The 27519-nt window shown below is 42.2% G+C and overlaps 2 protein-coding genes across 4 annotated transcripts in view; both read left to right on the forward strand.

Annotated features, from left to right (window-relative positions):
• Positions 1-10: 10 nt before the first annotated feature.
• On the forward strand, positions 11-9971 carry RB195_008658 (uncharacterized protein; the record flags this gene model as incomplete). Of its 2 annotated transcripts, none has more annotated exons than XM_064195264.1 (4): positions 11-50; positions 472-4561; positions 4611-8313; positions 8574-9971. In XM_064195264.1, the coding sequence occupies 4 exons, from the start codon at positions 11-13 to the stop codon at positions 9969-9971; spliced, it is 9231 nt and encodes a 3076-aa protein (XP_064046409.1). The 2 variants fall into 2 exon arrangements, with proteins under 2 accessions (XP_064046409.1, XP_064046410.1); XM_064195265.1 differs by lacking the exon at positions 11-50 and having other exon boundaries at positions 459-4561; positions 4611-8301; positions 8574-9684; positions 9746-9885.
• Positions 9972-19996: 10025 nt separating this feature from the next.
• RB195_008659 (uncharacterized protein) overlaps positions 19997-27519 on the forward strand; it is a gene marked incomplete at both ends in the record, with an annotated part of 28116 nt that continues 20593 nt past the window's right edge. Inside the window, 2 exons of one of the 2 annotated variants that reach the window (XM_064195266.1) lie at positions 19997-21811; positions 21901-22832. In XM_064195266.1, coding sequence (XP_064046411.1) covers positions 19997-21811; positions 21901-22832 — 2747 coding nt within the window. Of the gene's footprint in view, positions 21831-21900; positions 22837-27519 lie in introns of those variants that run through there. The other variant, XM_064195267.1, reaches the window with a different exon arrangement.

Raw genomic sequence — 27519 nt, forward strand, 5'->3', positions numbered from 1 at the left:
CCGCTACTTTATGGTGCATGGCTATTTCGATCTCGGACGCACGGACACAGGTACGATAGGGATTTTCGGCTAACGAAAGTTCGGATTTTGTCGCTTCTTGTTGTGGATTTCACGTTTTGGATCGCTCTCACACTACTTCACACAATCCTTCTTCCTTCACTTTTGGAGTAAAACATCGCTTTCCCCTTTGGACGACGACCCCTTTTTTTTTTTTTTTTTTTTTGCGCTTTTGAAATAATTTCGCGTTCTCCATTTTGGGCGACGCCAGACAAACAGCGCTCTCTATTCTCCCGATTTTCTGGACCTAGAAAAGGCACAAGATTCTGCCTGAAACAAAAGTAACATTAGCCTCATCCGTACCGTATCAGAGCTATTTTCTTCTCAGTTCATCTTCATTGAAGATTTTTTTTGTTTTGTGCGATACGCATGCCCGGTTTGGTCTTCTCAGTTGGTGAAAAATGGTTGGTCCAGCATCACTAAGAACAAAAAAGGCCTTACTGACACGATACTGCAATAATTTGTCTCGGGTAATCGAGAGAATCGATTCTGCTCACACCGCCGCGCAAGCTAGTAGCGATGACGCAACATCTCCTCCACGCATCAAAGCATCGCTGTTTGAACTCGACGCCACGGCAAAGCTAGCGGCAGATGCCTTGAATGCTTTCACGGCAGCGCTGGACGAGATCGATGAACTACCCGAAGAACAAGACAAGCAGGCGAACGACTACATTGACTCATCGCTTTCGTTGATTGAGCGCGCTCGTCTGATGGCGATTGAACTCGACGCAAAAAACATTGGGGACCGGGAGGAAAATGACGAGAGAGGATGGACAGAGATGATGAGACCAAAACTTCCGCCAATACCCATACCCATATTTACGGGAAAGCTTCAGGAATACACCAACTTTTGGACACTTTTCGAATCCAACGTCGACAGACAACCACTCACCAATCTACAGAAGTTTAACTATTTATTAACCGCTTTGCGAGGGGAACCCCGAGAACTGATTAAACGATATCCAATAACCGAAGCCAACTATACGCACGCCATTCAACTTTTGAGGGACAAGTATGGGGACGAATCTAAGCTCATCGCGGACTTACAATCGCGCCTTGAAATGACGAAGGCAGACAACAAATCTATCTACGCTCAACGTCGCCTTCTCGAACAAATTCTTCCCATAGTAACTCAGTTGGAAGAGTTGGGAATAACACTGAATGGCTCGTATCCTACAAAGAAGCTTCTCTCCAAGTTTTCTTACACATTGCAGCGTCAAGTTCTGGAACGCTGCCTCTTGCAAAATAAGAAAGAAACCGATTGGATTATGCGGGATGTGCTCTCTGAGCTGGACGATCTGATAACCACACAAGAACAGATCAGTGAAATGATCGATAGCATTCCCAACAAGTGTGATGATCGCAGCAGAGATTCTCATAACAACAACAGATCGAAGAAATTCCTCATGAAGAATGCGACAACAAAGCCTGACCCGAATGCATGTATGTTTTGCGGATCAACGCAACACAAATCAGCTGATTGCACAAGGATTCCAAGCATCCACCAGCGACGTACCTATATGCAACAACATAGGAGATGCCTCAACTGTGGGAAAGAAGGCCACTTTGTGAAAGACTGCACAAGTAAAGGATGCAGGTATTGCACGGGGATGAAGCATCATCATACCCTCTGCCCCCAGAGGCACAACTTGGGAGAGACCACAGACCAAACCCCACCAAGGGCAAGGACAAACACTAATACTCCACAGAACAGACCGCCGGTACCCAATGTACCTCGGAATACGAAACGACATGTGAAAACTGCGGTAGCGACGGCACAACCAGTGCAGACTACCGACAGCAGCGCGACCTACCCGGACATAACGGATACTGCGCAGCACTCACCGCAAGATACATCTATCCTTCAGAATAGTACGGTAGACGCCCTGGACAATAAGGTATTGTTACTGACAGGAGTAGCGCGGGTACGGGATGAAGCGCGTGATGACTGGAAAGAAGTGGAGATCCTCTTCGACACAGGAGCCGACCAGTCATTCATAAGCTCTGCTCTCGCAGAAGAATTGAACCTGAAATGTACAAAAGAGAAGGAGCTCACTATGTACACTTTCGGTTCTACTGACCCTAAACCGACCAAGTGTAGGCACACAACGTTGGACCTGTGGGATAATCAGGGACAAAAACATCCCGTACGGCTATGTACCACACCGGTACTCACAAGTAAAGGACAAACGACCCAACTCGACCACGCGGACCTAGCGTTTGTGGCACAACACAACATCCACCTGTCCAAACCTACGTCCAATTCCACATCCATACCACAGATATTACTCGGATGTGATCAGTTGTGGGGTTTATTGGATGCTCCCCTTCCACGCTTTAAACTCCCATCGGGCCTGCTCCTCATTCCCTCAAAACTCGGATATTTGCTGACCGGAAAGCAGCACACCTTCCACGGAATAGAAGGACAACAGAATGAGGTCAATATCAGCATGATCACCATGGTACAGGCCTTCACAGAATCTGAAGATGAGATGAGCCGATGGGACAGATACTGGACAATGGACTCAGCCGGTATATGCGAGTTCACGGGAACTAAAAACGAAGAAAAAACCGCAGTTAATGAACAAGTGGTTATGTTCTTCAATAACACAATCGAACGCCGTCCTGATGGGTACTACGTTCGGTTGCCGTATAAGGACAATCACCCCCCACTACCGGACAATCGGCAAATAGCTCTGAAACGGTTACAAGGAGTAATACGGACGCTGAAATCGAGTCCACAGTTATTACAAGATTACGAAAACACATTCCACACCCAGCTGGAAAAGGGAATTATTGAACAAATTCCAAACAACCAACCAGGTATCGGACCTATCGTACACTACATTCCACACCAACCGGTGGTCACGCCCCACAAAGAAACGACAAAATTACGAATTGTGTTTGATGCATCCTCACACTACAAGGAATGCCCTTCACTAAATGACATACTACACCAAGGACCATTGGTATTACCGGATCTTTACGCGATACTGCTACGTTTTCGAATGTTACCTTATGTAGCAATATCGGACGTGGAGAAAGCCTTCTTACAGGTACACCTCAATGAAATGGATAGGGACGCCACGAGATTTATCTGGGTACGCGACGTGGACCTACCAGTCACTGAAGACAACATCGTCACATACCGTTTCACCCGGGTCACATTTGGCCTGAACGTATCGCCATTCCTCTTGGCTGGTACAGTAACCTACCACTTACATCATGTCGTTGAAAACAAAGAATTGGCGAAGGAAATCAAGGACAACTTATACGTGGATAACCTGATCCTAACCGCACGTACCCCTGAAGATCTGGCCAAAAAAGTCGTAGATTCACGCGAGATTTTCCAGGATATGGGGATGAACCTGAGAGAGTTTTTGGCCAATGACGTTAATCTCAAGGACTTCATCTCTCAAGAGGCTTGCGCGAAAGCAGCGGTGCAGAAAGTGCTAGGGATAGAATGGAATGCAACAGGAGACTACCTCTCCATGTGCTGTACTTTACCATTCATAGGCCAAGTCACAAAAAGGATTGTAGCGCGACAAATAGCGGCCGTATACGACCCATTGGGGTGGCTGGTCCCACTGCTGACGCAGGCAAAGCATTTCCAACAAACCTTGTGGAAACACAAGTTCGAATGGGACAATATTCTTCCAGCATCCCTCCAGGAGCAGTGGCAGAAAATCACACAAAACATCAACGGGTTTGCCCGTACCTTTCCACGACGATTTTTCACACAACCTCAAGACAAGGACACTTGCATCGCAGTGTTCGCTGACGCCAGTGACATCGCCATGTCCACATGTGCGTACCTATTCGATGGAAAGCACTCCGCGCTGGTAATGGCTAAATGCAAATTGCCATCGATAAAAACGACCACTACAATGCCAAAGATGGAGATGAACGCATTAACAATGGCAGCTCGATTGACATGGTCAGTATACCAAGCCATGAAGGAGCCCTGGCCAAATATGTCCGCTTCTCCACCACAAATTGTCATCCTTTCGGATTCCCAAATTGCATTGAGCTGGCTAACAACGTCAGAGGAAAAGGCCAGTCCAGGTGTCCTTATTTCCAACCGAATAAAGGAAATACGCAAGATCACCGCGGCCCTAAACGACGAAGGTCTTACAGTACGTTTCGCATATGTAAACACAAAAGACAATCCTGCTGATGCGGGAACACGGGGGCTGAACCAGGAACAGTTACAGGACCATCCCTGGTGGACGGGGCCAGATTTTTTACGGACACCTATCAACCACTGGCCCACGATTTTTTATCCATATGACTGGCAGGGTACTCACGAAACGGAAGAATTGCAGCCTCCCACTGAAGCAGGTACAGTCTCGATCACAATGAACTCAGCATCAACGAGACTTCTGCAAGAATCCTGCAATGACCTGATCGACGCCAAACGTTTCAGCTCCTTCAAGAAAGCAAAGAGAGTGACAGCATGGGCGCTGTTGTTTATTAAAAAACTGATGCGCTCACTACCACAACAGTCAGTGGACAGGATATTCCAGAAAATACCAGAGCTACGGACCATACAGGACACAACAATACTTTTGGGGCAGCACATCAAAGCGGCACGGATTGCGCTACTCCGAAACCATCAATCTTCATTTCTATCACATTACCATAAAAAAACTGCGGAATGACACTTTGTGTCTATATCAAGACAAGGACCTTCTATGGCGATCACAAGGACGCCTCCAGAACTCGACATTAGGAGCAGATGCGAAATCACCCATTTTCGTGGCTCCGAATACACCTCTGTCACAACTCCTCATCAAGGACGCTCATGGCGATTACCATCAAGGTGTGGAACATACAATCGCCACAATTAGACAAACGTACTGGATACCAAAAATACGGCAACAAGTACGAAAACTAGTGAGCAAATGCGTACAATGCAGACGACTAAATGCCCTTCCTTACCCATATCCAGACATGACTGATTTACCACAACAAAGGGTTATGCGCAGCCGTCCGTTCCAGCATATCGGGCTCGATTTCTTCGACTTACCCTCCACACACCTGGAAGCCGGTAAAACTCACGGCTATGGTTGCATTTTCACCTGCATGGTTACCCGTTTGATTCATCTGGAAATGGTAGACAGCATGAGCACGGAAGATTTCATCAACGCCTTACGAAGATTTGTGGCTAGAAGAGGTGTTCCTGACTCTATCACATGTGATAATGCCCCGTCTTTTCTGCTCGGAGCCAGCATTTTAGCAGGTTCACCTCAAGGGGAAACCCTCAGCTCAAGTATACATAACGCCACATCAAATCAAGAGATTCAGTGGAACCACATCACTCCCTACGCACCATGGCAGGGCGGTTTTTATGAGCGCCTCATCAAATCCGTCAAACACGCTTTATATAAGTCACTACGAGGCACAAATCACCGTTCCGGAGACCATTTACGAACGATCTTGACGGAAATTGAAGCTTGTCTCAACTCAAGGCCGCTCACTTACCAAGGTGATGGACAGGAAGACTTTTCTTCCATTCGACCAATCGACTTCCTCCAAAAGGATTTGACACTAACCCTACCAACCACACACCTCACAGATCCCATGACAAACGATCCCGACTACCATACCCCAGACGAGATTCGAGCCCTCCAAACTCGTCAAGAGGTCATTGCTTCCTTACAATCATCATGCGGTGCCACGGAACGATTTTGGACTATTTGGCAAAAACATTACCTGACCTGCCTACGGGAAACGCACAGAAGGACAATCTCAAGTAAACGACAGGGACGAGAGACTCCTACCATAGGGGACGTGGTTTTAGTAAGCGATCCAGTAATTCCACGTAATGAGTGGAAGCTAGCACGAATTACCGATACTCGAGCAGGACGGGATGGGGAAATTAGAGAAGTCGAGCTTCTCACGCCAGCGCGCAGAAAAATACGACGACCTCCAAACCTTCTCATCCCTCTGGAAATACAGCCTGCTACAACTCCGTCCCACACCACACCAGGAGATCACGCAGTATCAGACGGGACAGACGAACAAATACCCACTTCTCATCCTTACAACCTGCGTCCGCGACGCGCAGTACATTACGCTGATGAGCAAGTGGTTACGACAACTCAAACTGCAACAGTCAGACGTTTCCCACCAAAATGGTTCCTATTCTACATCATGATCATCACATTGTTCACAACTTCGTCTACTTTTGCCAACAGGGATATAAGCATGACGTGTAGCAACGAAGGTGTGCTCGTTCATACATCTCGGAACGATCCGTTTGAAATCTGCGCGGACCACCATTGTCAAATGATCACCCCAGTGACAAACCCCTTCCTTGTCAAATTTCCACCAGAGGCAACACTTCATGACTACCTAGTGTCACTTAAATGGAATACCGGAGATCAACTGGCAACCATGGAGACAATGTGCCATCGCCTCAATTTCTGTCAACAACTCGATTGTTGGATATGCTCAGCGGTCGTCTTCAACCCCGAGTGTTGGCCAATGGGTGCAATAGTCATCACAGCACTCCTCTTATACGTTATAGTAGCCATACTATATGTACTCCTGTATGTTCCCATGACTATGGGAAAACCGATCCGTATCATTCTCATCGTGCTGAGAAGGATCCTCCTAATTTTGGCATCTGCACTCATAAAGCTCTGCATGACACTATGCCGCAGGATGAGACGACGACGGCCACAATCGCACAGAGACCGTTTGCTAGCAGTTTTGGCAATAACTCTTGCCGTATCCACATATGCGATCCATGCGTGCCAACAAGTAAATGTACTTGAACATCGCTCCACTGTATGTAACAACTACGACGGACACGAAAGTTGCTCGATTTACCTGAACGAGCTTCTCAAAATCAACACTTTCCATCGTGAAGCCTGTCTACGACTCACTCGAAACGTAACCTTGATCGCAAACGTCAAACTTCGTTGGAAAGGCCTCTACCTACACTGTGAACAGGAGTCGAGGATCTTCACACGAGCAGTGGAGCTGCAAAGGATTGACAGCAAACGCTGCCCGCACATGGGCTCGTGTCAAGGTCAAAAATGCGCCGCGATCCACCATTCAAGTCTGATACCGGAACTTGAGGAAGGAAATAAATATCCAGGTCGCACAGGCTGCATGGAATCGTGCGGCGGCCCAGGATGCGACTGTTTCTTCTTAAGTTCCGGTTGTCTGTTCTACCGCGTATACGCGGTGCCGAAGAACAGCAAAGTCTACGAAATATTCCGCTGTACCCGATGGACTGAACAAGTAAAATTGGAGGTGACAATTGAGGACCTCAGCTCCTCTGAAGGAAAAAGGCGATATGTCCTCGCTATAACTCCGAACGTGCCCACGGAAGTACCGTCAATGACAGTTACGATGACGGCGGTAACTCTACCTCCTCTACCCAATCTCTCCAAAGAGTTTGTCACAGATGGACGAGATGTCGCGATCTGGAATAATCCTTTTACACCGGACCTTCTCTGTGCTTCTTGGCGCCACGCTAGAGACATGAACTGCACCCTCAAAGATGATTGCAGATGTCACGCCGCGGAAAACAGTGTCAGCTGTGCATGCCCTACAAAAGATATCCTGGCATATTTCAAGCAGCTCAACTTAGTTCTCCCAGTGAAAACAGCTTCCTGGGAGCTATCGCGACGACTCAATGAGACAGTCACAGCAAAAATTTCACAAATGGTATCAGCGGACTTTGTTGTTCAGTTCAAGACGGTCATCGAGACTGCGAATCTCCTTGTCACCAACAATGTGTGCAACATCGCCAACAGCGAACTGGAGGGATGCTACCACTGTGCGAAGGGAGCTACAGCCAAGGTCACCTGTAGATCATCAACTAACACGCTCGGAGAAGTCCTGTGCGGTCGCCATGCCTTTGTGGTACCATGCGCTCCCACTTCACCTGAGTCAAATCTCTATTTCCACTTGGATTCCGCACGCCAACTTCTCAATTGCTCGATCAGATGTGGAGAAACCGTGCATTACTTCGTTCTATCGGGTATTCTACGGTACACGAGCAATTTTCATGCTGCAATGACTGACTTTATTCAAGGGAACACTACCGCTTACCATGGTTTCCAGCTCCCAGACTTTCACCACATACTGAACGTCTTCATGGACTGGTACAAAGTACTGTTTGTCAGCATTCTGGCAGTGATTTTTGCCTTATTGGTGTCCTACTTGTGCCTACAATCTCTGGGAATACGCCTCATGACGCTCCTTTTGCGCGGCGCACTTACCCTGGTATGCTACCCGGTACGACTGCTGGCAACCACGCTAGAGAGATTTCGCACACCACGACCAAATCGGGACGCGCATGAAAAATGGCTCTGACCCTACACGCAATGAGAATACCCATCTGTACACGATTAAGAGACAACATTCGATTTTTTTCTCTCTCTCTTTTACACAATAACAAAGTATAAAACAAAAAAAAAAAAAAAAAAGGAAGGATACCATTTTCCACAGATAACGCGTAGGCTAGTGAATCGCCAATGTTGTGCCTATTTTTTCAGCAAGTTATGGAATTCAACTCGGCTCCTCCATCGCCAAACCCTACCCATTCGGCATCCACTTCATGTCAGCTACGTAGCTTACAGCACGACTATGGAGAGCTGCTACACGCTCTGCCGCAACTCCCCACCCCCCAACAGCTCGTAGACCAGATTGCGCGAACCGTGGAAACGCTTCACAGGACGATGCGCTCCACCCTTCACCTGGATACTCAAATAGAGGCCCTCCGAGCGGATGATAGTTCGTGGCAGACCAGATACTGGAAACACAGCATGGCAGCCGCTTCCGTGGATAAGCTACGCCTCGAGTTGCTTCTGTCGCGAACGACACTCACGTTCCTTTTTTCCTTTCCTCCACTCCTCGTAGCTACACGCGTGATATCGCTGGAGCAATGGAACGCCAAACTAGCCGAGCCGCGCACAGATACTGAAGGTGATACCTTAGCCATGGGACTCAAGGACTTAGAGAACACCTTTTCAGAGCAGCTCGGATTCCTTCAACATTACTCCGGACTACTCCGAACGATTGGCGAGAGCATTGCGGAAGACCAGTTTCAAGATCAGCAGATCGAGGACGAGGACAACCGATTCTTCGAAAACCTGATAATACGCAAGCTCGACAACATCACGCACATACTACGAGGATCCCAACTGGAGCATAGCGCGACGCAGACCGAGTCTGCGGAGGACCATCGCGGCGCGGAGGCTGCGGAGACGCAGGATTCGGGCGCGCGGCGGCAGGAAAGCGAAGAGGGACGGGAACAACGCGCTATCGACGACAACGCAGAATTCATGGAAGAACTGCAAGAGGAAATCCGTCCCGACGACGTTTTTGTCGTTGTAGACGAGGTCGTGGGAGCCGAGGTTACCGAGGAGAACGCTTATCACGAGGAGGCGCTGGCACCAAAAGATACGAGCGAGACAAGACGTCTCAACGAGGAGATATCACGTGTTCTCACCGAAAAAAGGGACCTGGAGCGACGGATTCACGAGATGGCGAACGAGAAGACTTGCCCTCGCCGCAGATTTGAAGCAGGGCAGATCAGGAACGAAAACGAAACGACGATGCCGTGCGTCTTTTGTGGACTAATCGGCGTGCATTACTCGGACGCTTGTGATGTCTACCCCGACACCCGCCGGAGATGGCGCATAATACGCGAAGCCGCACGTTGCAGGGTGTGTCTCAAAAAACGCTGCACGGGAGGACATAGGTGCGACAAAAGGACAACGAAGTGCCGGTACTGCGCCGATTACGGACATCACCCTTCGCTGTGCTTTCGGCCTCAGAGAAGCGAAGAAACCCGACAACAGCTAGAGGAGTTGAAGCGTCGGCTGCGGCAGAGCGTGCAGCGATTAAAACTCTTAAGAAGACAGTTACACCTTCTGCAAGATGTAGAATAATTGCTTCATTTAAGATTTGTTTTTGTTTGGCTCGCCGATTGTGTATTTTATTCTGGCAGTGTCTTTTATTTGGGCCGCGGGGAGTATCGCGGATCATCGCGATTGCTCGCCGCGCGATGGTATGTGAGCAGGACGGGTGCGCAGCTTATCTCCTCTCTCATCTAAAAAACAGTGTTGCGCACCCGCCCTGCAGACCTTCTTAAGCCTCCAGTGAGGCTTCTTTGTTTCATTGTCTTTTTTTTATATAATAATTCCATTTTTGTTCTTTTCTCTCTTGTACATTTTTTGGTTGATTTTTATGAGGTTTAATTACCCAAGTTTGAGGTAATGAATGGTTGATTGCGTTGGGTGGTCGAGTGTCGTTTTTCGTAACCGCGTGGCACAAGGCACGAGCTTAACCGCTACTTTAGTGCTGCTTTCGTCAAGAAAATATTTAATGAGGAAACTTTCACTGTTGGCCCACCAATGGGTCCCACCATCAATGATATATTCCTAATCGGTCGATCTACGCGTCTTAGCATCGTAGTAATGAGTTACGGTTACGGAAGTGATCGGATAACTTCTCGAAAAAGGAGAAAATCAGCTAAGGATTGGTGTAATTTACAGCGTTTATAGATGCATAGGCATAATTAAGAACCAAAGCGACGACGAACGACACCGGAATGAAACGATGTTGAAACGGGAATTGTAAAGTAAAAAGCGGGTTTCAATATGATATAAATATCGATTAAAAAAAAGAACGTTAGAAAATAAATTATTACTATTCAAAAAATATAGAAATAAATATAGAAAAAAAGAAAAAACAGAAACGAATGGAATGGAAGAGGAGCAAGAAAAAAATTGCTGAGAAAGAAAGAGAGATAGATAAATTTCCCAAAGTTTTCTTCCCCTTTTTTGTTGTTTTTTCGCACAAAAATTTATATCCTTCATCATTGCCATTCAAAAAAAAATTTACTAAGGATTGCAATAGCCCACCAAGGCAAAGTATAAAATAAATGATAAAAAATAGATAGAAAAAAATAACCTAATAAAAATAAATATGACTTTCTTTATTTTTTATTGTTTATTTTTACAAAAAAAAATGAATTCTTTGCTCTACATGTTACTACACATAGTACTTTCAGTAGTATACATAATGTTGAATTTTTATCCTTAAATAAAAATAGACAGTAGATGTAATAGTTGTAACAGATTTAACTCTTATTTTTCATTATTTTTTCTTCTTATTTTCATTTTTCCTAAATTTCAAATCTTTTGCTCTACATTTTACTACACATAGTACTTTTCAGTAGTATGCATAATGTTGACCTCTCTACTGACTAGGATTGAAAAATCCTTATTTGTCCAAGTATCCGATAAAAATATATTTCTTTGGATCCACAAATCTTTCATCTTTGACTCATAGGATAAAAACGAACCAAGTGAAAACGCGGCGCACAACAAGAGGACAACCTCACCCGACTAAACTCAATTGAGTTTAACCCGATAAATTCATGTCGTCCGACGACACGACCAACCAGTACAACTTTAGTTCATGATTTGCGTCCTAGGAAAATCCTTCAAAAAACCAATTCGACTAAAGTATGCGAATAAACGCGACTGAAACTTTGACCATCATTTAGGGGGGGGGGAGGGGGGGAAACATCGCCGCCCTTCCGTTCGGGGTCCATGCAACGATGGCATTCGAGAGAGACATGTATTGAGCTAGCAATCCTTCTAATCCTTGCACCCACCATCCATGAAATATGACGAACGCCGCCGCCGCTCGAAAACTTAAGGACACCACAAAAAACCACAGAGAGGAATGCGTTTTAGGAGACCTTCATGCATGAAGAAATAGCATCAGATTTGAAAGAGTGAACCTTTTTGAGTCAGAGAATTCAGCTTAACGAGAAAAATGTTTACCAAAATATTTACTCATTATAAAAAGAGCAAAAACGTCCTTCAGAAAAGTAGATAAAGTTTTTCTTTGTTATAATATGTATTATGCGTATATAATAATTTCGAAAATTATTTTATTTTATTTATTATTATATTATAAAATGTTGTTATATTATTATTTATATTATTTTTGTATTTATTTATTTTATTTATTTTTATATTATTATTTATTTTCATTTATTATTAGTTTATTTTTCGGTGTATTTTATCTCTATAATGTGTACTGTTTCTCTGTAGAACATAACACAAAAAAAAGAATATTTGAGTGAATCAGAGAAAGGCGAGATAGTATGAATAACCCAGAGGAACAGACGATGAAATTCACCAAGTGTTAACGAACGGTGAAGAGAGTATTGTTCAGTTGTATCGAAAAAAATCCTAAAAATCATAAACGAATGCCAAAAAAAACGTCTTCTAGGAAAATAGATCCATTTCCTGGATACGGTTTGGATAAAACGTGCTCCAAAACCTCAACGATTACGAATTGTGAAAGTGAAAAGCATTTTCGCATCCCAATTGGAGTCATACGTCAGTGACTTTATCCTTTATTATGTATATGTATTTAAATATTTTATCGTCAATTTTTTTCGTGTATTTTATCTCTACAATACGTATTTCTTCACATTTCTTATAATTGACAGAGAAAGAAGGAGGAAAATAGGTCCAGAGAAAATTTCAATAATTTCGGGAAATGTTCCTCCTTGTAAAATCGAGATTTCTCAGCGCAGAAACCTAAGCTGATCCCTCTTTTGTAATGTTTCAGGAATCCTGGCAAGGTATTTTCAACCCAGGTAACATTTTCGTGAGTGGCTAATTGTTTGCTTTCTAAAAAAAGAATTGGATGGGGTTTTAATTACAGCCCTATCCAAACAATTAACGGAAAGAAGCGAATAGGTTATGGGAAGAAATCCGATAGGTGCAAATTATAACGAAAGGGTAAAAACGAGAAGAATGAATGGCAGGTGAAGAATTCTATTGTGTAAAAGACGATTCGTTAGATGAAATATCCAGAAAGGACTGCATTCGTGAGTAGACGATAAAAAATATCCAGACAGTATGACGCACAAGTTTGCATGTCTTACTTGATTAATCTTGCATAAAAATGTAATTCCTCGGGACTCACGTTAGAAAATGTCCTGAAGACAGCTGTCCGTTGTCCTCCGCTCAAAAGGAACAATGGAATTCTATTCTTGGACCCAGTACTAATTTCTAGGAAGAAAATCGGGATGTTATTCCGATGTGACCAGGTGAAAGAGCAGAAAGTGCATTCATGCTTCAGTGATTTTTTTGGTTGTGGATCAACGTTGATGCGGATAAGGATAGTTTTTGAATTTTCATATATTTATTATCATTATTATGTTATATTATTATATTATTTATTTATCATTATTTTATTTATTTATATTTATATTTATATTTATACAGAAGTTTTAGTTTCTGGTTCTGAATGAGTTGGTGCCATCGTTGTCCATTCCTCCTTCATCGTACGGATGGACGAAAATGTGAACGAAAGAAGGAGGAGAACTCTGAGCGGATGAGTCCTGGTTAGCCAGAGATATCCTGTGGATATCACCTCAAGAAGATTACAAGATTCATGGACATAAAAAGGTTAAAAGTATAAGGTTTTTGGCGTCAATAAATTCGGTTGGGACCCGCATCGCCACGTTCACTTCAATTCAGAATCCTCTGAGGTTAACGAACGTGTATTTGGCCCATACAATGACTTACGGCGGCTAGCCGATGTCCCAAGACAGTGTTTTTATGCTCCCAGACAAGTCCGGCACCAATTTATCGAACCCTGGAGGGATGAAAGGCTTCGTGAGCACTGGGGCGGATTTGAACCTCTGATCGATCGTGCAACCGCACGGGAACCTCTTACCGACTGCGCTATACCCGCTCCACCGATAGTAAAAAAAACTCTGCTAAGTATATCTAAGGACCTACAGAGCATCTTTCAGTCCTTACAATTCAAAATTTTTAAAAATGAGACCCATCACCACTTATGTTGCTTGGTGCGACCGCGGCGAACCCACTGCAACTCAAGCACTTCCGCCGTTCCGAACTCCTACCGCGACTTCCACGTAATTTCTTGTTTTTGTTGACATGTCGAGTTGTTTCCATTTTTGTTTACCTTTGATGCTCCATTGCTCTTTCGGGTCCTCACTGTATAAACAGCTGATTTTATAGAGAAGTGAAGAATTCCTTGATTTCCTCCCAATACCAGCCACAAATCTCTTTTGAAAATGTTTTTTTTTTAAATAAGAACGCTGTAGACATATGAGGTATGTGTTAGAATTCCTTTAAAAAAAAAGGGGATAGAAAAAATTTGCCACAGAAAAAAAGCTAAAGATGCACAGCGGTAAGAGAAATATGGAACGAATCATGTCAACTTTTGTGTTGGATACTGTAGCCTACTGCAAATTCTCACTTTGTTCTTAGTACAAAGAAATAAAATTCTTAATTTGCTTACGTCATGGCTTTATATACGAGTTGATGATTTTGTGACTTTCTAATCAACATCAAATTGTCGTATACGTTTGTTTTACGATTTTAATTTCACATCAGTGCCGGCTAATGAAATCCGACGATTCCAGAAGAATATTGTTTTTCAACGTATATTTGTGCTGACTTTTGCAAAGTGAAGCAGTGGAAATCCTTGGATATTTTTCATGTTTTTCAGTTATCGGAGCATTTCAAAAAAACGCAAGCGTATTCTCTGGAGTTCACAAAAAAAAGATACACGACTTTAACAGTGAAGTGGATGAAGTTGCTGCTACGATTAGGAAATTTGTCAGCCATGAATGCAGACGTTTCTTTGTTTAGAAAAACCTAGGATTTTTTTTTTTCATGGAAACATAAAAACAATGTGAAACAAATCGTTACTTCACATATTCGACCAAAAGTGAAACTCTCTAGAAAAAAAAACTCGCAAAATCACAATAATTTTGACGTAGCTTTAAAAATACATATATGATAGTGAACGTTAGAAAACTAAAAGATGCTTGTTTAAAAGAAATAGGACAAAAAATCTAGAAATTTTCGAGAAAAACGAAAAGGGGAAAAACACTAGGGAAACAATGCTAAAAAATGCGTTTAGATGCCAAGAACGGAATTGTGAAAATAAAAACAACTACGAATAATTAAAATTCCACAGAAATTAGCCAATAATTAAGAAATCGATGACAAAATCTTTTGAACGATGTGTTCTACCCTTGCATTTCTTTCTTTTACGACCCGGAAATTTTGTCATGGTTAGACGATTTCAGGAAAATCAAGAACAGCTTTAGAATCAACTGTCTAAGGCTTCTACCCGGCAGAGCAAAGAAAAAATGGCTTCGCAATGCTAAATGAGCGAATGAGAACGAAAAGAAAAGAAACTTGCCATTGAAAATGCTTCAAATCGTAAAAAAAAACAAAAAACAAAAAGCAGGCAGGAAGAATGAGTGCTATAAAAAAGGGATGATTTTTACAAATTCCCATCTACATATGGATCCCTCCTGGAACTGTAGACATGGGTTGTGTTGAGAATCTTCACCGATTCCGTTACAATGCTTTGGAAAAAACAACAACACGAACGGCATAACCGAGAGTCAAGTAACATTACGGGTTTACGGGTATCTGAGGCTCTGGAGAAGGCGACGACCCCAGAACGTCAACCAAAATAAAGATCGATTTTACAAAAAACTCTTGGTCGTATGCCTAAAGGTACCGGAAAATTGATAGTGTTGAAGTTTCCATGGAACAGTAAGGAATTCAGGCTATAGATTAGGAGAATGAGCCTGGCCACACTCAATTCTCCCTAACCGACCTGAAAAGGAGCGTGGGAAACGGCCTTAGGTCCCACGAAGTACGTTAGAACGCACCGTTCCCACACACGCACCGCGTCCACGAGCGAGCGGTTGAAAATCAATAAGTGCTCCTCAGCGACCTACTCAAGTAAAGCTGTGAATGAGAACAGGCTGTGTTGAGAAAACCGTAACTAGAATAAGAATGGCGAGTTCTAAAGTACCTCATCGGAACTTGAGCCATTTCCCACGTCGTTTTTCCAGAACGATTAGGAGAATTGAGCGGGGTCACGTTCATATTCGCAATCTACATCTACTCGACAAGCTCGATATTGTCCCATCGAGACACTAACATCGTCAACTTCGTGGTAAGGTGCCTTTAAGAAGTACTAGTAAAAAATCTTTCATGGGTCCCATACCTTATTTATATGTGGATACATTACGTAGATAGATATGGCTGGCTATGAGCGAATGCCAAAATGCGGCAATTTTAGCAATGCGTAGGTAATACGAATTTGTTCTCCCAGCACTATGTATGTCCCACCATAAAAGCACGGAACCATGGAGATTTTGTGAGATGAAAGCCGGATAAGGCTCGTATCGTGAAGAAAAGCATGGCAATATTAGCAGCAATACGTTTGTCTTGGAATGCGAGGAAAACGCACCGAAAATCGCCTGGAATGGGAAACCATGGAGATTTAGAGTGAGTCCTACACGTACATAGTGGATTTCAATCGACACATATGGACATAATCCATAATTTCTGCATGGATGACCATAAGCCACATGAATAATTTTCATATTCCATTCATCAGGAAATATTTGAAGTGATCGATAGGGAAGGAAGGTGGAAACGCCAAAAAGTATATATTTCTAATATTTTAACGAACAATATGAGATATGTGAAGATTGATGGTCTCGTACGGATTAGTTCTGGGGTTGCTGATTCTTAGTTCTTGGGTTGCTGATAAAGGTTACAAATGTACCTATACTATACTTCAAAGGTGCTCAGAAAGGATAATGGACTCCCTTTTATTTCACTCAAAAGGTAGCCAGGATCCTATAAATTCCTTATGTGAACAGTAACAGACTCTCCTTACTTTCCGGACCGGTTCTGGAACAAAAGAGGAAGAAGATCTTAGTTAAATACAAGGAAGCGAGGAATGTTGGTCTCAACCAGTACGTACATTCAGAAGAAATGAGAAAAAGAACAGCTGCGGTCGAAAGAGACACATATACGACTCGGCGTAAAGCCGATGAAACGTGCTTTTCACAAATTCCACGGTACTGTAATTTTCACAATGTCATTGTATTCGAATTTTAGGTGTTGTATCCTTCAAAATTAACTGAGAACATACTCTAAGGATAAAGGATAGTACTGTTTGGTTCAATCAGACCGCTTGAAATGCGCCACCAAGGTTTCCTTCAATTCAAATCGTTTGTGGTTTACGAACTTGTGTCTAGCTTATAAAAATTAAATTAAATTTAAAAAATCAGAAAAATTAATTAAAAATTAAAAATTGAATTAAAACTTGTGGGGCTGGCGGATGATGAAGTCAGTGTTTTTTAATCCTAGCAGACGCTTCTGATACTAACTTATCCGGAGGGATATCACTCCGGAGGAATAAAAGGGTTGGTAGGGACTAGAAGATATTCGAACCTCCGATCGATCGTGCAGACACAGTGGAATGTCTTACCGACTGCGCTACATCTATCCCATTATTAGCTATTATTTCTGGTATTCTATTAGATTAATAATTATGATTTTCTATGAGTATGTAATAATGATTAATAAGTTAGATTAATGCATAAGTTTCCCTTCCGTCACGAATCTCAGTAAATATTTTCTAAAATGAACTGGGCTGTAGATCAGAAGTCAACGCTCGAGCAGTTTTTCGATTACCTCCGGCCAGGAGGACGGGTGGAGCTGCTACTTGAAGTATTTGTTGAGTGTAGGAAGAGTCTGAGGGAGGAGGACATGTGCATCAACCTAATACGTAGAGGAAGAACGTGCGTTGTAGTGTCGTGCGTTCATTCTCGTTAACACATCCGACGACGACTATAATTGCATCTGACATCGTCCATATTTTGTTTCATCCATTCTAAGTCAGCTATCAATCCATAGGAGAATCTAGTTAGTATGGGATCAAGTATTTGTGAAATAAATTCTCTCCCAAAGTGGTTGTTGATGATTCCAGGTGGATTAGTGTGGATCACTCCAAGAAAAAGTGAAAAAGGATGCAAATGTGGCTTTGGTGTGTAAAAAAGGAAGTTCGAGGTGTCTAAGGTGTAGTTTGGCACAGACGAGGACCAAACATTTTCCTTTCTCTTTTTTTTTTGTTTTTTTTTCCATATAGAAACTTAAATTGTTCATGCTTACCATTAAAAAACATACCAAGGATTTCTGTAATAGCCCTGTATGTAAAAATCTATGAACTTTAAAGACTATAGAAATCAAAATAAATCTAGATAATAAGTGAATCTAACTGCGATAAGTCCTCTCAACTCGCTCCTCAATTAAAATTGCAAAAAAAAAAGACCAAAAGCATTAATTATCCGTCGTGTGTAGAAGATGAAGATTGATTGCGATAGATGCTGTGAGGTTATTCTAGTTTTCCTCGTGACAGTTCGACGAACGAATGAACAAAGAGGGAGAGAAGTGCCGCGTGTGTGGCTTTGGATGAAGTAAATCTAAACTGAATGCCCCTTCATTATTTTTTTAGAAATATTTTTATATTTTTCAAAAATATTTTTCATATTGAATTTAGAGAAGGTGGAAACGGTAGCTAATATTTGTTTATGCGTTTGAGTTGCGTCAACAGCAGCTGATCGTGTTAATGACAGAGAATTTCTCAAACATCTAGGTTGGATATCGATAATTTGTCATCCTGAGATCTCAGAATGCATCTTTTGGGATGATTCGTGCATTCAATTTTATTAGATGTTATTATTATTATTACTATTATTATTATTCTCATTACTAGGTAAGTTACATTATTAATATATATTAAAGTCAGATAAAGTCACTGGTGTATCAATCCACTTGGGATGCGCCAACGCGTTTTACTGGAATTCGTAATCGTTGAGGTTTTGGAACACGTGTTGGCCTCCTACAATGACTTACAGGGATGAACCGATGATCAAGTCAGTGTTTTTATCCTCCCAGACAAGTCTGACAGACCAGTTTATCGACCTCGGAGGGATGAAAGGTTTGGTTTGCACTAGGGCGGTTTCGAACCCTTGACCGTGTGGCTAAAACGGAGCTCTAACCGACTGCGCCACACCCGCTACCTTAATATATTATTATTAGATATTATTACGATATTATTACGATATTATTACTAGGTAGGTTACATTACTAATGTATATTATTGTTAAATATTATTATAATATTATTATTATTATTGATATTCTATCGAACATGTTCGATCGTACTTGAATCTTGGCATGTTGAATACGTTGCTTTTTTAAATTGATTTCCTTGAGCTGTAGCCAAGATTGGCATTGATCTTTCTTTATATTATTATTTATATAATTATATTTACTGTTTAGTTTATATTATACTATGTGATATTATTTTACTATTATTATTATCAGATTGGCGTTGATCCTTTTTTATATCATAATTCACATTATTATATTTATTATTTATATTATACTATACTATATGATATTATATTATTATTGGATTGTTATTGATCATTCTTTACATATTTATATTATCTTTATGATCTTTCTTTTATATATCTATATTTGTCTATATGCATATTTATATTTGCCTTTATATTCATATTTATATTTATATTTATACTTACCACGGATCTCCCTCACTAGAGGGATCACAGCCGGTTAGTCGCGAGGCTACGTGGCGCGCCCCCGGGTGGCGGATAGGGGGCTAATCGCGGACCAAAAGCGACCTTGCGCTTGCCCAGAGACGCAGGTGGATTCAGGGGATGGACTCCCTGTTTCTGCTGAGCCAGGACTGACTCATGACATCCTTGTATCCCGCACGTCGGTCCGGCCAAAAGCCTGCAATCAAGTGACTGGGAGGTGCAAGGGAGGCGGTTTGGAGTCGCCTCCAACAAATAAGCTCCACATGTCCACACCGGGAGAACGGAAGTTCTCCCAGAAACTCATGGGACTAGAGGCTTGCAACCTGCCCATGGGTTTTAAAATTTTTAAGCAAAACACAGTAATAGAAAAGAGTCTCCTGATTCCGGAGGAAAGCCTGGTACGGTAGCGCCAGGTAGGACGGGGTTGCAGGAGTCATGTAGGCTACCAAAACGGAAAAGGACTAGGATGGCGATCTGTACTTATAACGCACGTACGCTTGCATCGGAAGCGGCCATCGAAGATCTGATGATGCAAGCCAAGAAGATCAAGTACGACGTCATCGGACTGACCGAGACGAGACGACGTCACCCTCTCAACGCCGTATATGAAACTGGAGAAGAACTGTTCTTAGGAACATGCGACAGTAGAGGTGTTGGTGGAGTTGGCGTCCTCGTCAACACGAGTATGGCAAAGAACATCGACTCTTTTGAACAACTTACGACCCGAATCGGACGTCTGCGGATGAGAAGATGTGGCCCAATACCAGCTTTGACTATCTTCGTCGTTTACGCTCCAACATCAAGCTACGAAGAAGAAGAAGTCGAAGCTTTCTATATGGACCTGGAGAAGTTCTACCAAGAAGATCATGCCTTCTACAAGGTCATAGTTGGCGATTTCAACGCTAAGGTTGGCCCAAGAAGAACGCCGGAGGAACTTCACATCGGGACCCACGGCCTACAATGGAATGACCAGGGAGAGAGGCTCTCCGAGTTCATCATGACGACTAAGACCATCCATGGGAACTCGCAATTTCAGAAGCCCTCTTCTTTACGCTGGACGTGGGAGTCACCCGGTGGAGGGTACCGTAATGAAATAGACCACATCATCGTCAATAAAAGGTTCTGCCTGACGGACGTCGGTGTTGTACCAAAGTTCTATACGGGATCGGACCATCGCCTCCTCCGAGGAAGATTTTCCTTCACAAGGAGAGCAGAGAGAGCCGCCAAGTTCAGAGAGAGAAATCCCAGGACTACCATCAACTGGGATCTCTTCGCTACGCTAGTCGGCTTTTGGGAAGATTCTGCAATGGACAACATCGACGAGGAATATGACCGGCTTGTCGAACACCTTCACGACTGCGCGAAGAAGGCTGAGAGTTTTAAAACCACCAAGAGGCGTCTATCTCTTAAAACTCTTGAGCTGATACGCCAGCGTGGAGCAGCACGAGCCGCAGGGAACCAAGAACTCACGTCCGAGCTCGCAAGGCTTTGCCGAGAGGCGATAAAGGAAGACCTTAAAGAGAGAAGAGCAGAAGTGCTGGCTGAAGCTGCAGAGGCGGGGAAAAGCATCCGCTATGCCCGTCGAGACTTCGCCAGTCGCAAGACGAGGATGACTGCTCTCCGGAACCCAAAGGGAACAGCCATTGCATCGAGAAGGGGGATGGAGAAAATCATCTACGACTTCTACTCTGATCTCTTCGACAGCCATGTCCACTTGCCTCCTCACCATCTGAGGGAAGATGGACAAGTCATTCCAGAGGTTCTCCCGTCCGAAATACGACATGCTATCATGTCGGTAAGAAATCGTACGGCACCCGGTCCCGACAGAATAAGACCAGAACACCTGAAGAGCCTTCCGCCAGTACTTATCAACACCCTGGCGAGGCTCTTTACACGCTATCTGTCGGAATGCAAGGTTCCTAAACAGTGGAAGACCAGCAAGACCGTGTTGTTGTATAAAAAGGGAGATCCATATGACATCGGCAACTATCGCCCAATCTGCCTACTGTCCGTCATCTACAAGCTCTTTACAAGAGTAATCCTTAATAGGATTGAAAAAGTCTTGGATGAAGGACAGCCATGCGAGCAAGCAGGGTTTCGAAAAGGATTCAGCACGATTGACCACATTCACACTGTTTCGAAACTCATCGAGGTATCACGAGAGTACAAGATGCCGCTCTGTCTCACCTTCATCGACTTAAAGAAGGCTTTCGACTCGGTTGAGACGGAAGCGGTCGTGGAAGCCTTGGACAACCAAGGCGTCCCTACTCAATATATAAAGGTACTTCGAGAGTTGTACAGTAACTTCACGACCGGAATTTCGCCATTCTACAAGAACATCATCATTGACGTGAAGAGGGGGTCCGACAGGGTGATACAATTTCACCCAAAATATTCACAGCCACCCTCGAGAACGCAATGCGAAAGTTGGAATGGGACGACATGGGAGTGAAGGTTGATGGTCGGCAGCTACACCATTTGCGCTTTGCTGATGACATCGTACTGGTAACACCTAGCATCAGCCAAGCGGAACGAATGCTGACCGAATTCGACGAAACATGTGGATGCATCGGTCTTCAGCTGAATCTACAAAAGACGATGTTCATGCGGAACGGATGGGTCTCGGATGCCCCATTCACGCTCAACGGAACGAACATATCCGAATGCACCAGCTACGTTTATCTGGGTCGGGAACTGAACATGATGAACGACCTGACCCCCGAGCTGGGCAGGAGGAGACGAGCGGCTTGGGGAGCGTACAAGAGCATCGAGGATGTAGTGAAGAAGACCAGGAACACCCGGCTCCGTGCTCACCTCTTCAACACCACCGTACTTCCTGCTTTGACCTATGCTTCGGAAACCTGGGCATTTCGCAAGAAGGAAGAAAACGCGGTGAGCGTCATTGAACGCGCAATTGAGAGAGTGATGCTAGGAGTATCCCGTTTCACGCAAGTGAGGGACGGGATTCGAAGTTCTCTCCTACGTCAGCGATCGAAGATTAGAGACGCCGCCGCGTTTGCCAAGGAAAGTAAAATAAGGTGGGCCGGACACGTGATGCGCTTTAATGACAACCGTTGGACCAGAGCCGTGAGCGACTGGGTTCCCCGCGATATTAAGCGCACTACAGGAAGACCGCCGACCCGATGGTCAGATTTCTTCACGAAGTCCTTGAAAGAAAAATATGATGCTCTTCGTGTCCCACGCGAAAGGAGGAACCACTGGGCTACTCTGGCACGCGATCGGGACAAATGGAAGAATTACTGGCGCCCGCTCGACCAGTTCGAAGATCAACGGGAGTCAAGGTGATCAAGGTGATTTATACTTACATTTATATTTATATTTGTCTTTTTATGTACATTTATATTTCCCTTTATATTAATATTTGTATTTATATCTATATTTATATGTATTATATTGTGTTATATTATGTTATTATTACCTACAAAGCTCTTCAAATAGTTTTTATAGCGTTGCTAAGTATTAATCATCCGTAGTAATTTATACAATTCATCAAATTTCTAGCACCCTACGCTTTTCAGGAACATAGCTCGTATATTTTATATTTCTATGGGACCTAACATGCGTTAGAGTAAAATTTATATGAATAATGTAGCATAGCGCGAGAGATACAAATAATCGCAACGGTTTGATCCCAGAGTAATATTTGAAAGTTATGCTTCAAGCCTCTTGTTACGTATTTTTTGTCGGTGATTGTTTACAAATATTTGTTTTGTTGTTTTGCTAAATTTTTTTTTCGAAAGTGTGCTAACTACCATCCATTACTCACGGAAATAAGTTCATTTCCTCCGAGAAAAAAAAGGAAGAATCTCGCAGAAAAAAAAAACACAATAGAAAGTAATGTTGAGAGAATGGGCTCCCTTATCCTTCTGTTTTTTTTCAATTCAATCAAATCAATCAATTCGATCAATTCCTTCTTCTTGCTTACTACAAGAAGATCCGCAGAGAACAGTATCGTTTACAAGATCCGTTTTAGTTTTATAATTAATATAATTTATAAGATTTATAAGATATAAGATGAAATCTTGCCAAAAGTATAACCTATTAAATTAATTGTAAAAATAATGTGAAATAAGGTAATGCTCATGGGTTTTTTGTAGTATGTAGTTAAAAAAGTCCTCAGGTTTTGGACCCTTAGTATTCTTTCGTCCTATCATGATGTACGGATCGTAGACTTGGGTAGATCCGGCGACGGTTATGGAAAACCTTGATTGCATGGAGAGAAAGCCGTTTGGACGACTGCTAGGCTACTTTTGGCCTTTGATATGCCATAAAGAAATACTTTACTCGGAAGTGGACGTGGTGTACCGGCGGACAAAACGGCGGAAAAAACGTCAACATCTTGCACGACCTTCTGAGGTAGTCATGGAAAACCGCCGTCTTCGCTTATTTGGTCATGTTATGAGGAGACCGTCTAATCTAATCAAGTCTTGTCCAAGTTGTCCTGAGGATCCCTCCAGATCCTAATTGAAAAAGGCCTCCTGGTCGTGAAAGAAAGTTCAGGACGGAGGTGATGAAGGAAGATCTCGGGACACTTTGGCGTTGACAGGTAGTTCAGTCGAGAAAGGGGAATTCCAGCGCTCAGCCCGCCGATTAAGTAAGTTGCTGAAGATCGAACAGGTGGGCTCGGATGTTCAAGGATGAATCGGTGAAGTGTGGTAGCCGAGTTACAGATACGTTAAGTAAGTGAGTAAGTAAGTAAGTAAGTAAGTAAGTAAGAAAGTAAGTAAGAAAGTAAGTAAGTAAGTAGGTAAGTAAGTAGGTAAGTAAGTAAGTACTTCTACTTATGCTTCTTAAGAGTGTGAATACGAGGTTTTTAAATGGAACCCTTTATTAAAGTAACGTTTCGGATTTCAGCTCTTTTCAGAGGCCTAAGTTGAGGTTCGAAATCTTGGGCTAATAAAGATTCCATGCATTAACCTCGTAATTAATTAATGCAATTATATTTAGTGTTTAGTTTATATTTTTATTTATACTCGTAGACACACTTAGAGAAAACAATCATTCCCTATAATCGCTTCTCAGTGAATCGTCATCATTAGCATAGCATGGCGCTTCGTTGACATAGTAACTTCGTTCAGGAACTCTCCAGTGAACCAATATCTACGCCTTCGACTAATTACTCAACTAGTTATAGCTATAAAAAAATTTTTTCACAAGATTGTGGAGATTGTTTACTAGCTTACTATCCAGAAAGTCCACCAGATAGCTTTTCGATTTTCATCGAGTCTTTTTTCCTTTTTTCTATTGATTCACTTTAGCTATAACCAAAATTACTATTTATTTATTCATTTAGAGGTAAAGCTAGTCACTGGCGTGTCAATCCACTTGGGATGCGCCAACGCGTTTTACTGGAATTCGTAATCGATGAGGTTTTGGAACGCGTGTTGGTCTATACAATGACTTACGGTAGCTGGCCGACGGTTCAAGTCAGTGTTTTCATCCTTCCAGACAAGTCTGGTACCACTTTATCGACCCCCGAGGGGATGAAAGGTTTGGTTTGCACTAGGACGGTTTCGAACCATCGACCGTGTAGCTACAACGGACCTCTAACCGACTGCGCCACACCCGTCCCATTTATCTATTTACTAATTATTTATTTACTATTTATTGCTTGTTTAACAACAATATTCATTTATTTATTATTCTGTTCTGTTTATTTACATTACTATCAGCTAAGGTCTTAACGTTATCGCTTTCATATCGTTTCATTCCCGAATGTCTGCCTCGTGCTCCTTTTCATCTTGTTCTTGATTTCTTGAATTTTTCCAATTACTTAAAAATCCCGTGATCAAGGAGGATTCTTCCCATCGAAACGATAAATCCGCAAAGGAGCTGGGAATTAAAGAACCGGACAAGGTTTCACAAAATTTACAAATATGTACTTGGCTTCTTCTTTTCTTTTAAGGTTTCTTTTAAGGATTTTAACTAACCCTACGTGGTACTGCTAGTACTCAGTAAATAGCTGGAAGTTGGTAGTGGAGCGTAGCCTAGATCCATAACGTACGGCCCCAAATAATTGGGTCGTGCAGCAGACATGTATATAATTATTTAGCATTATCTCGGATAGCACGCACTGCTACGGCTATGCTCCTAATAAACGTCATTTTGTATGACTTTTGACATTTCTCTTACTTATGTAGGTTGCTTTACGTATCTTCGATCGCAACATTTCTAATCCCGGAATAAATCCATAATTCATAATCATAATAAACAGTGCCGGTAACATTACTTCCAGATCGACGGGAATTTTTTTTTGTGTGTGAAATAATTTCAGCTAGCTATACAACTATACTGTACCAAAGTTTGGTTCCAGAAATCATACAGCATCACAGAAACGTTCCATCTCTTCTTCAGAAAACTATAAGAATTATTTTATTAAGATTATTATTTTTACTTTATATTTATATTCATTTTTTTATTTATATTTGTATTCGTTTTCTTTTTTCTTTTATTAAGATTTAAGGTTTCAACTGATGCCGATGACGACTAGTAATCTCTTTGAAATCCTACATATATAAAAATATAAATTATATAATAAACAAAATATTGTAAAATATATAAAATGTATAATATATCCAGAATAATATAATATCTAAACAGAAATATAAAATTTCCTTTAAATAAAATTAAGTAAGTAATAGATAAATAAAGTAATTAAAATAACTAAAATAAAATAAAATAAATACAATTCGAGGCTAAAACACAAGTTTTTTATTTGGACCATCGGATAGATTTTGACTGGAATGTATTCGTAGTGATTCGCTCTTCTCAACCACGAATACGCAAAAGCATAAATCAAGAAACCAGAAGATCAAAATAGAATTTCCAGTAATTTAATCGGATTAATTGCCGCCTTCCCTCGTATTGTTTTCGCATTGTGTTTGTAGAAGAATGAGATTTCTGCTGGTGACTGTAAAATTTAAACATATATACTGGATCCAGCAACGAGCCAGGACGTCTCAAACATTACAGTACTAATCGAAAACTAACGTTTCTTTTCTTTGATCTTTTCCCATTATTTTTATTTACAATTTCTAGAAATCTCTATTTTCATCTCTCCTGAATGCCAGGATCTAAAGAAGCTGAAAGCTAAAATTTTCCAAGTTAATTTTCAAATTTTCACTTCAATTACATGCATGCCCTCACTTTTGAGTTTAAATGAATCCATGGGACCTTCGTCAAATCCAAAAATTATTTGTGGCGAATGCGACGGAAGCACATGCGAGTTTTAACCAGAATTTAGCTGACTTACTCTGAACGAAGCTAAATTACGAGAAATTTCAAAAAACAATAACATTATTGATGCACTGTAACACGTGTGCAATCGCGATCGTCCTAATCAACGAAAAAAAAAAGTTCCAATAAACTTATAATCTTACCTACATAAAACGGATTGCATTCATAAACCTTCCCGATTGTGCGAAATATCATCCGCTGCATTCTGATGAACTTTTCAACCGAACTATGTTGTATACTATGCTGGGCAGCCTGCAAATCCTCAACTGAATGGACAGTTTTCTTCCTCTTTTTCACTGAGAGCAAATCCCGCAACCAGTATATTTGTCAATGGAAGGATAAATACGATGGGAATGGCACAGTCATCGACATCTTATTCTAATCCGTGCTAATATGATTTGATTAATTTGTAGACATTAATTTGTAGCAGTTCGTCGCGGGACGCAGCCGTCGCCCGTCACGCTATCCTTACGTCATGTGACGTCCGGTTTTCTTTGCACGACTCGGAGATCACTGGGAACATACTCCCGTACTTCACTCATTTCCATTGAATTGTTAATACATATATACGTTATTTTACTTCATCTATCTATTCCTTAAAGGCATCACCCCACGGATCTGAGGTGGCACGGATTTCGGATGGAGTATTAGTATACGGGATCGTAGATTATGGAGAGAAGAGTGATTCTGTCAATTTCTTCCTAGTCGCCGTAAAAAAACGGCCGGGAAGAA

Source organism: Necator americanus, chromosome III, assembly GCF_031761385.1.
Source record: "Necator americanus strain Aroian chromosome III, whole genome shotgun sequence".
NCBI classification, from domain to species: domain Eukaryota; kingdom Metazoa; phylum Nematoda; class Chromadorea; order Rhabditida; family Ancylostomatidae; genus Necator; species Necator americanus.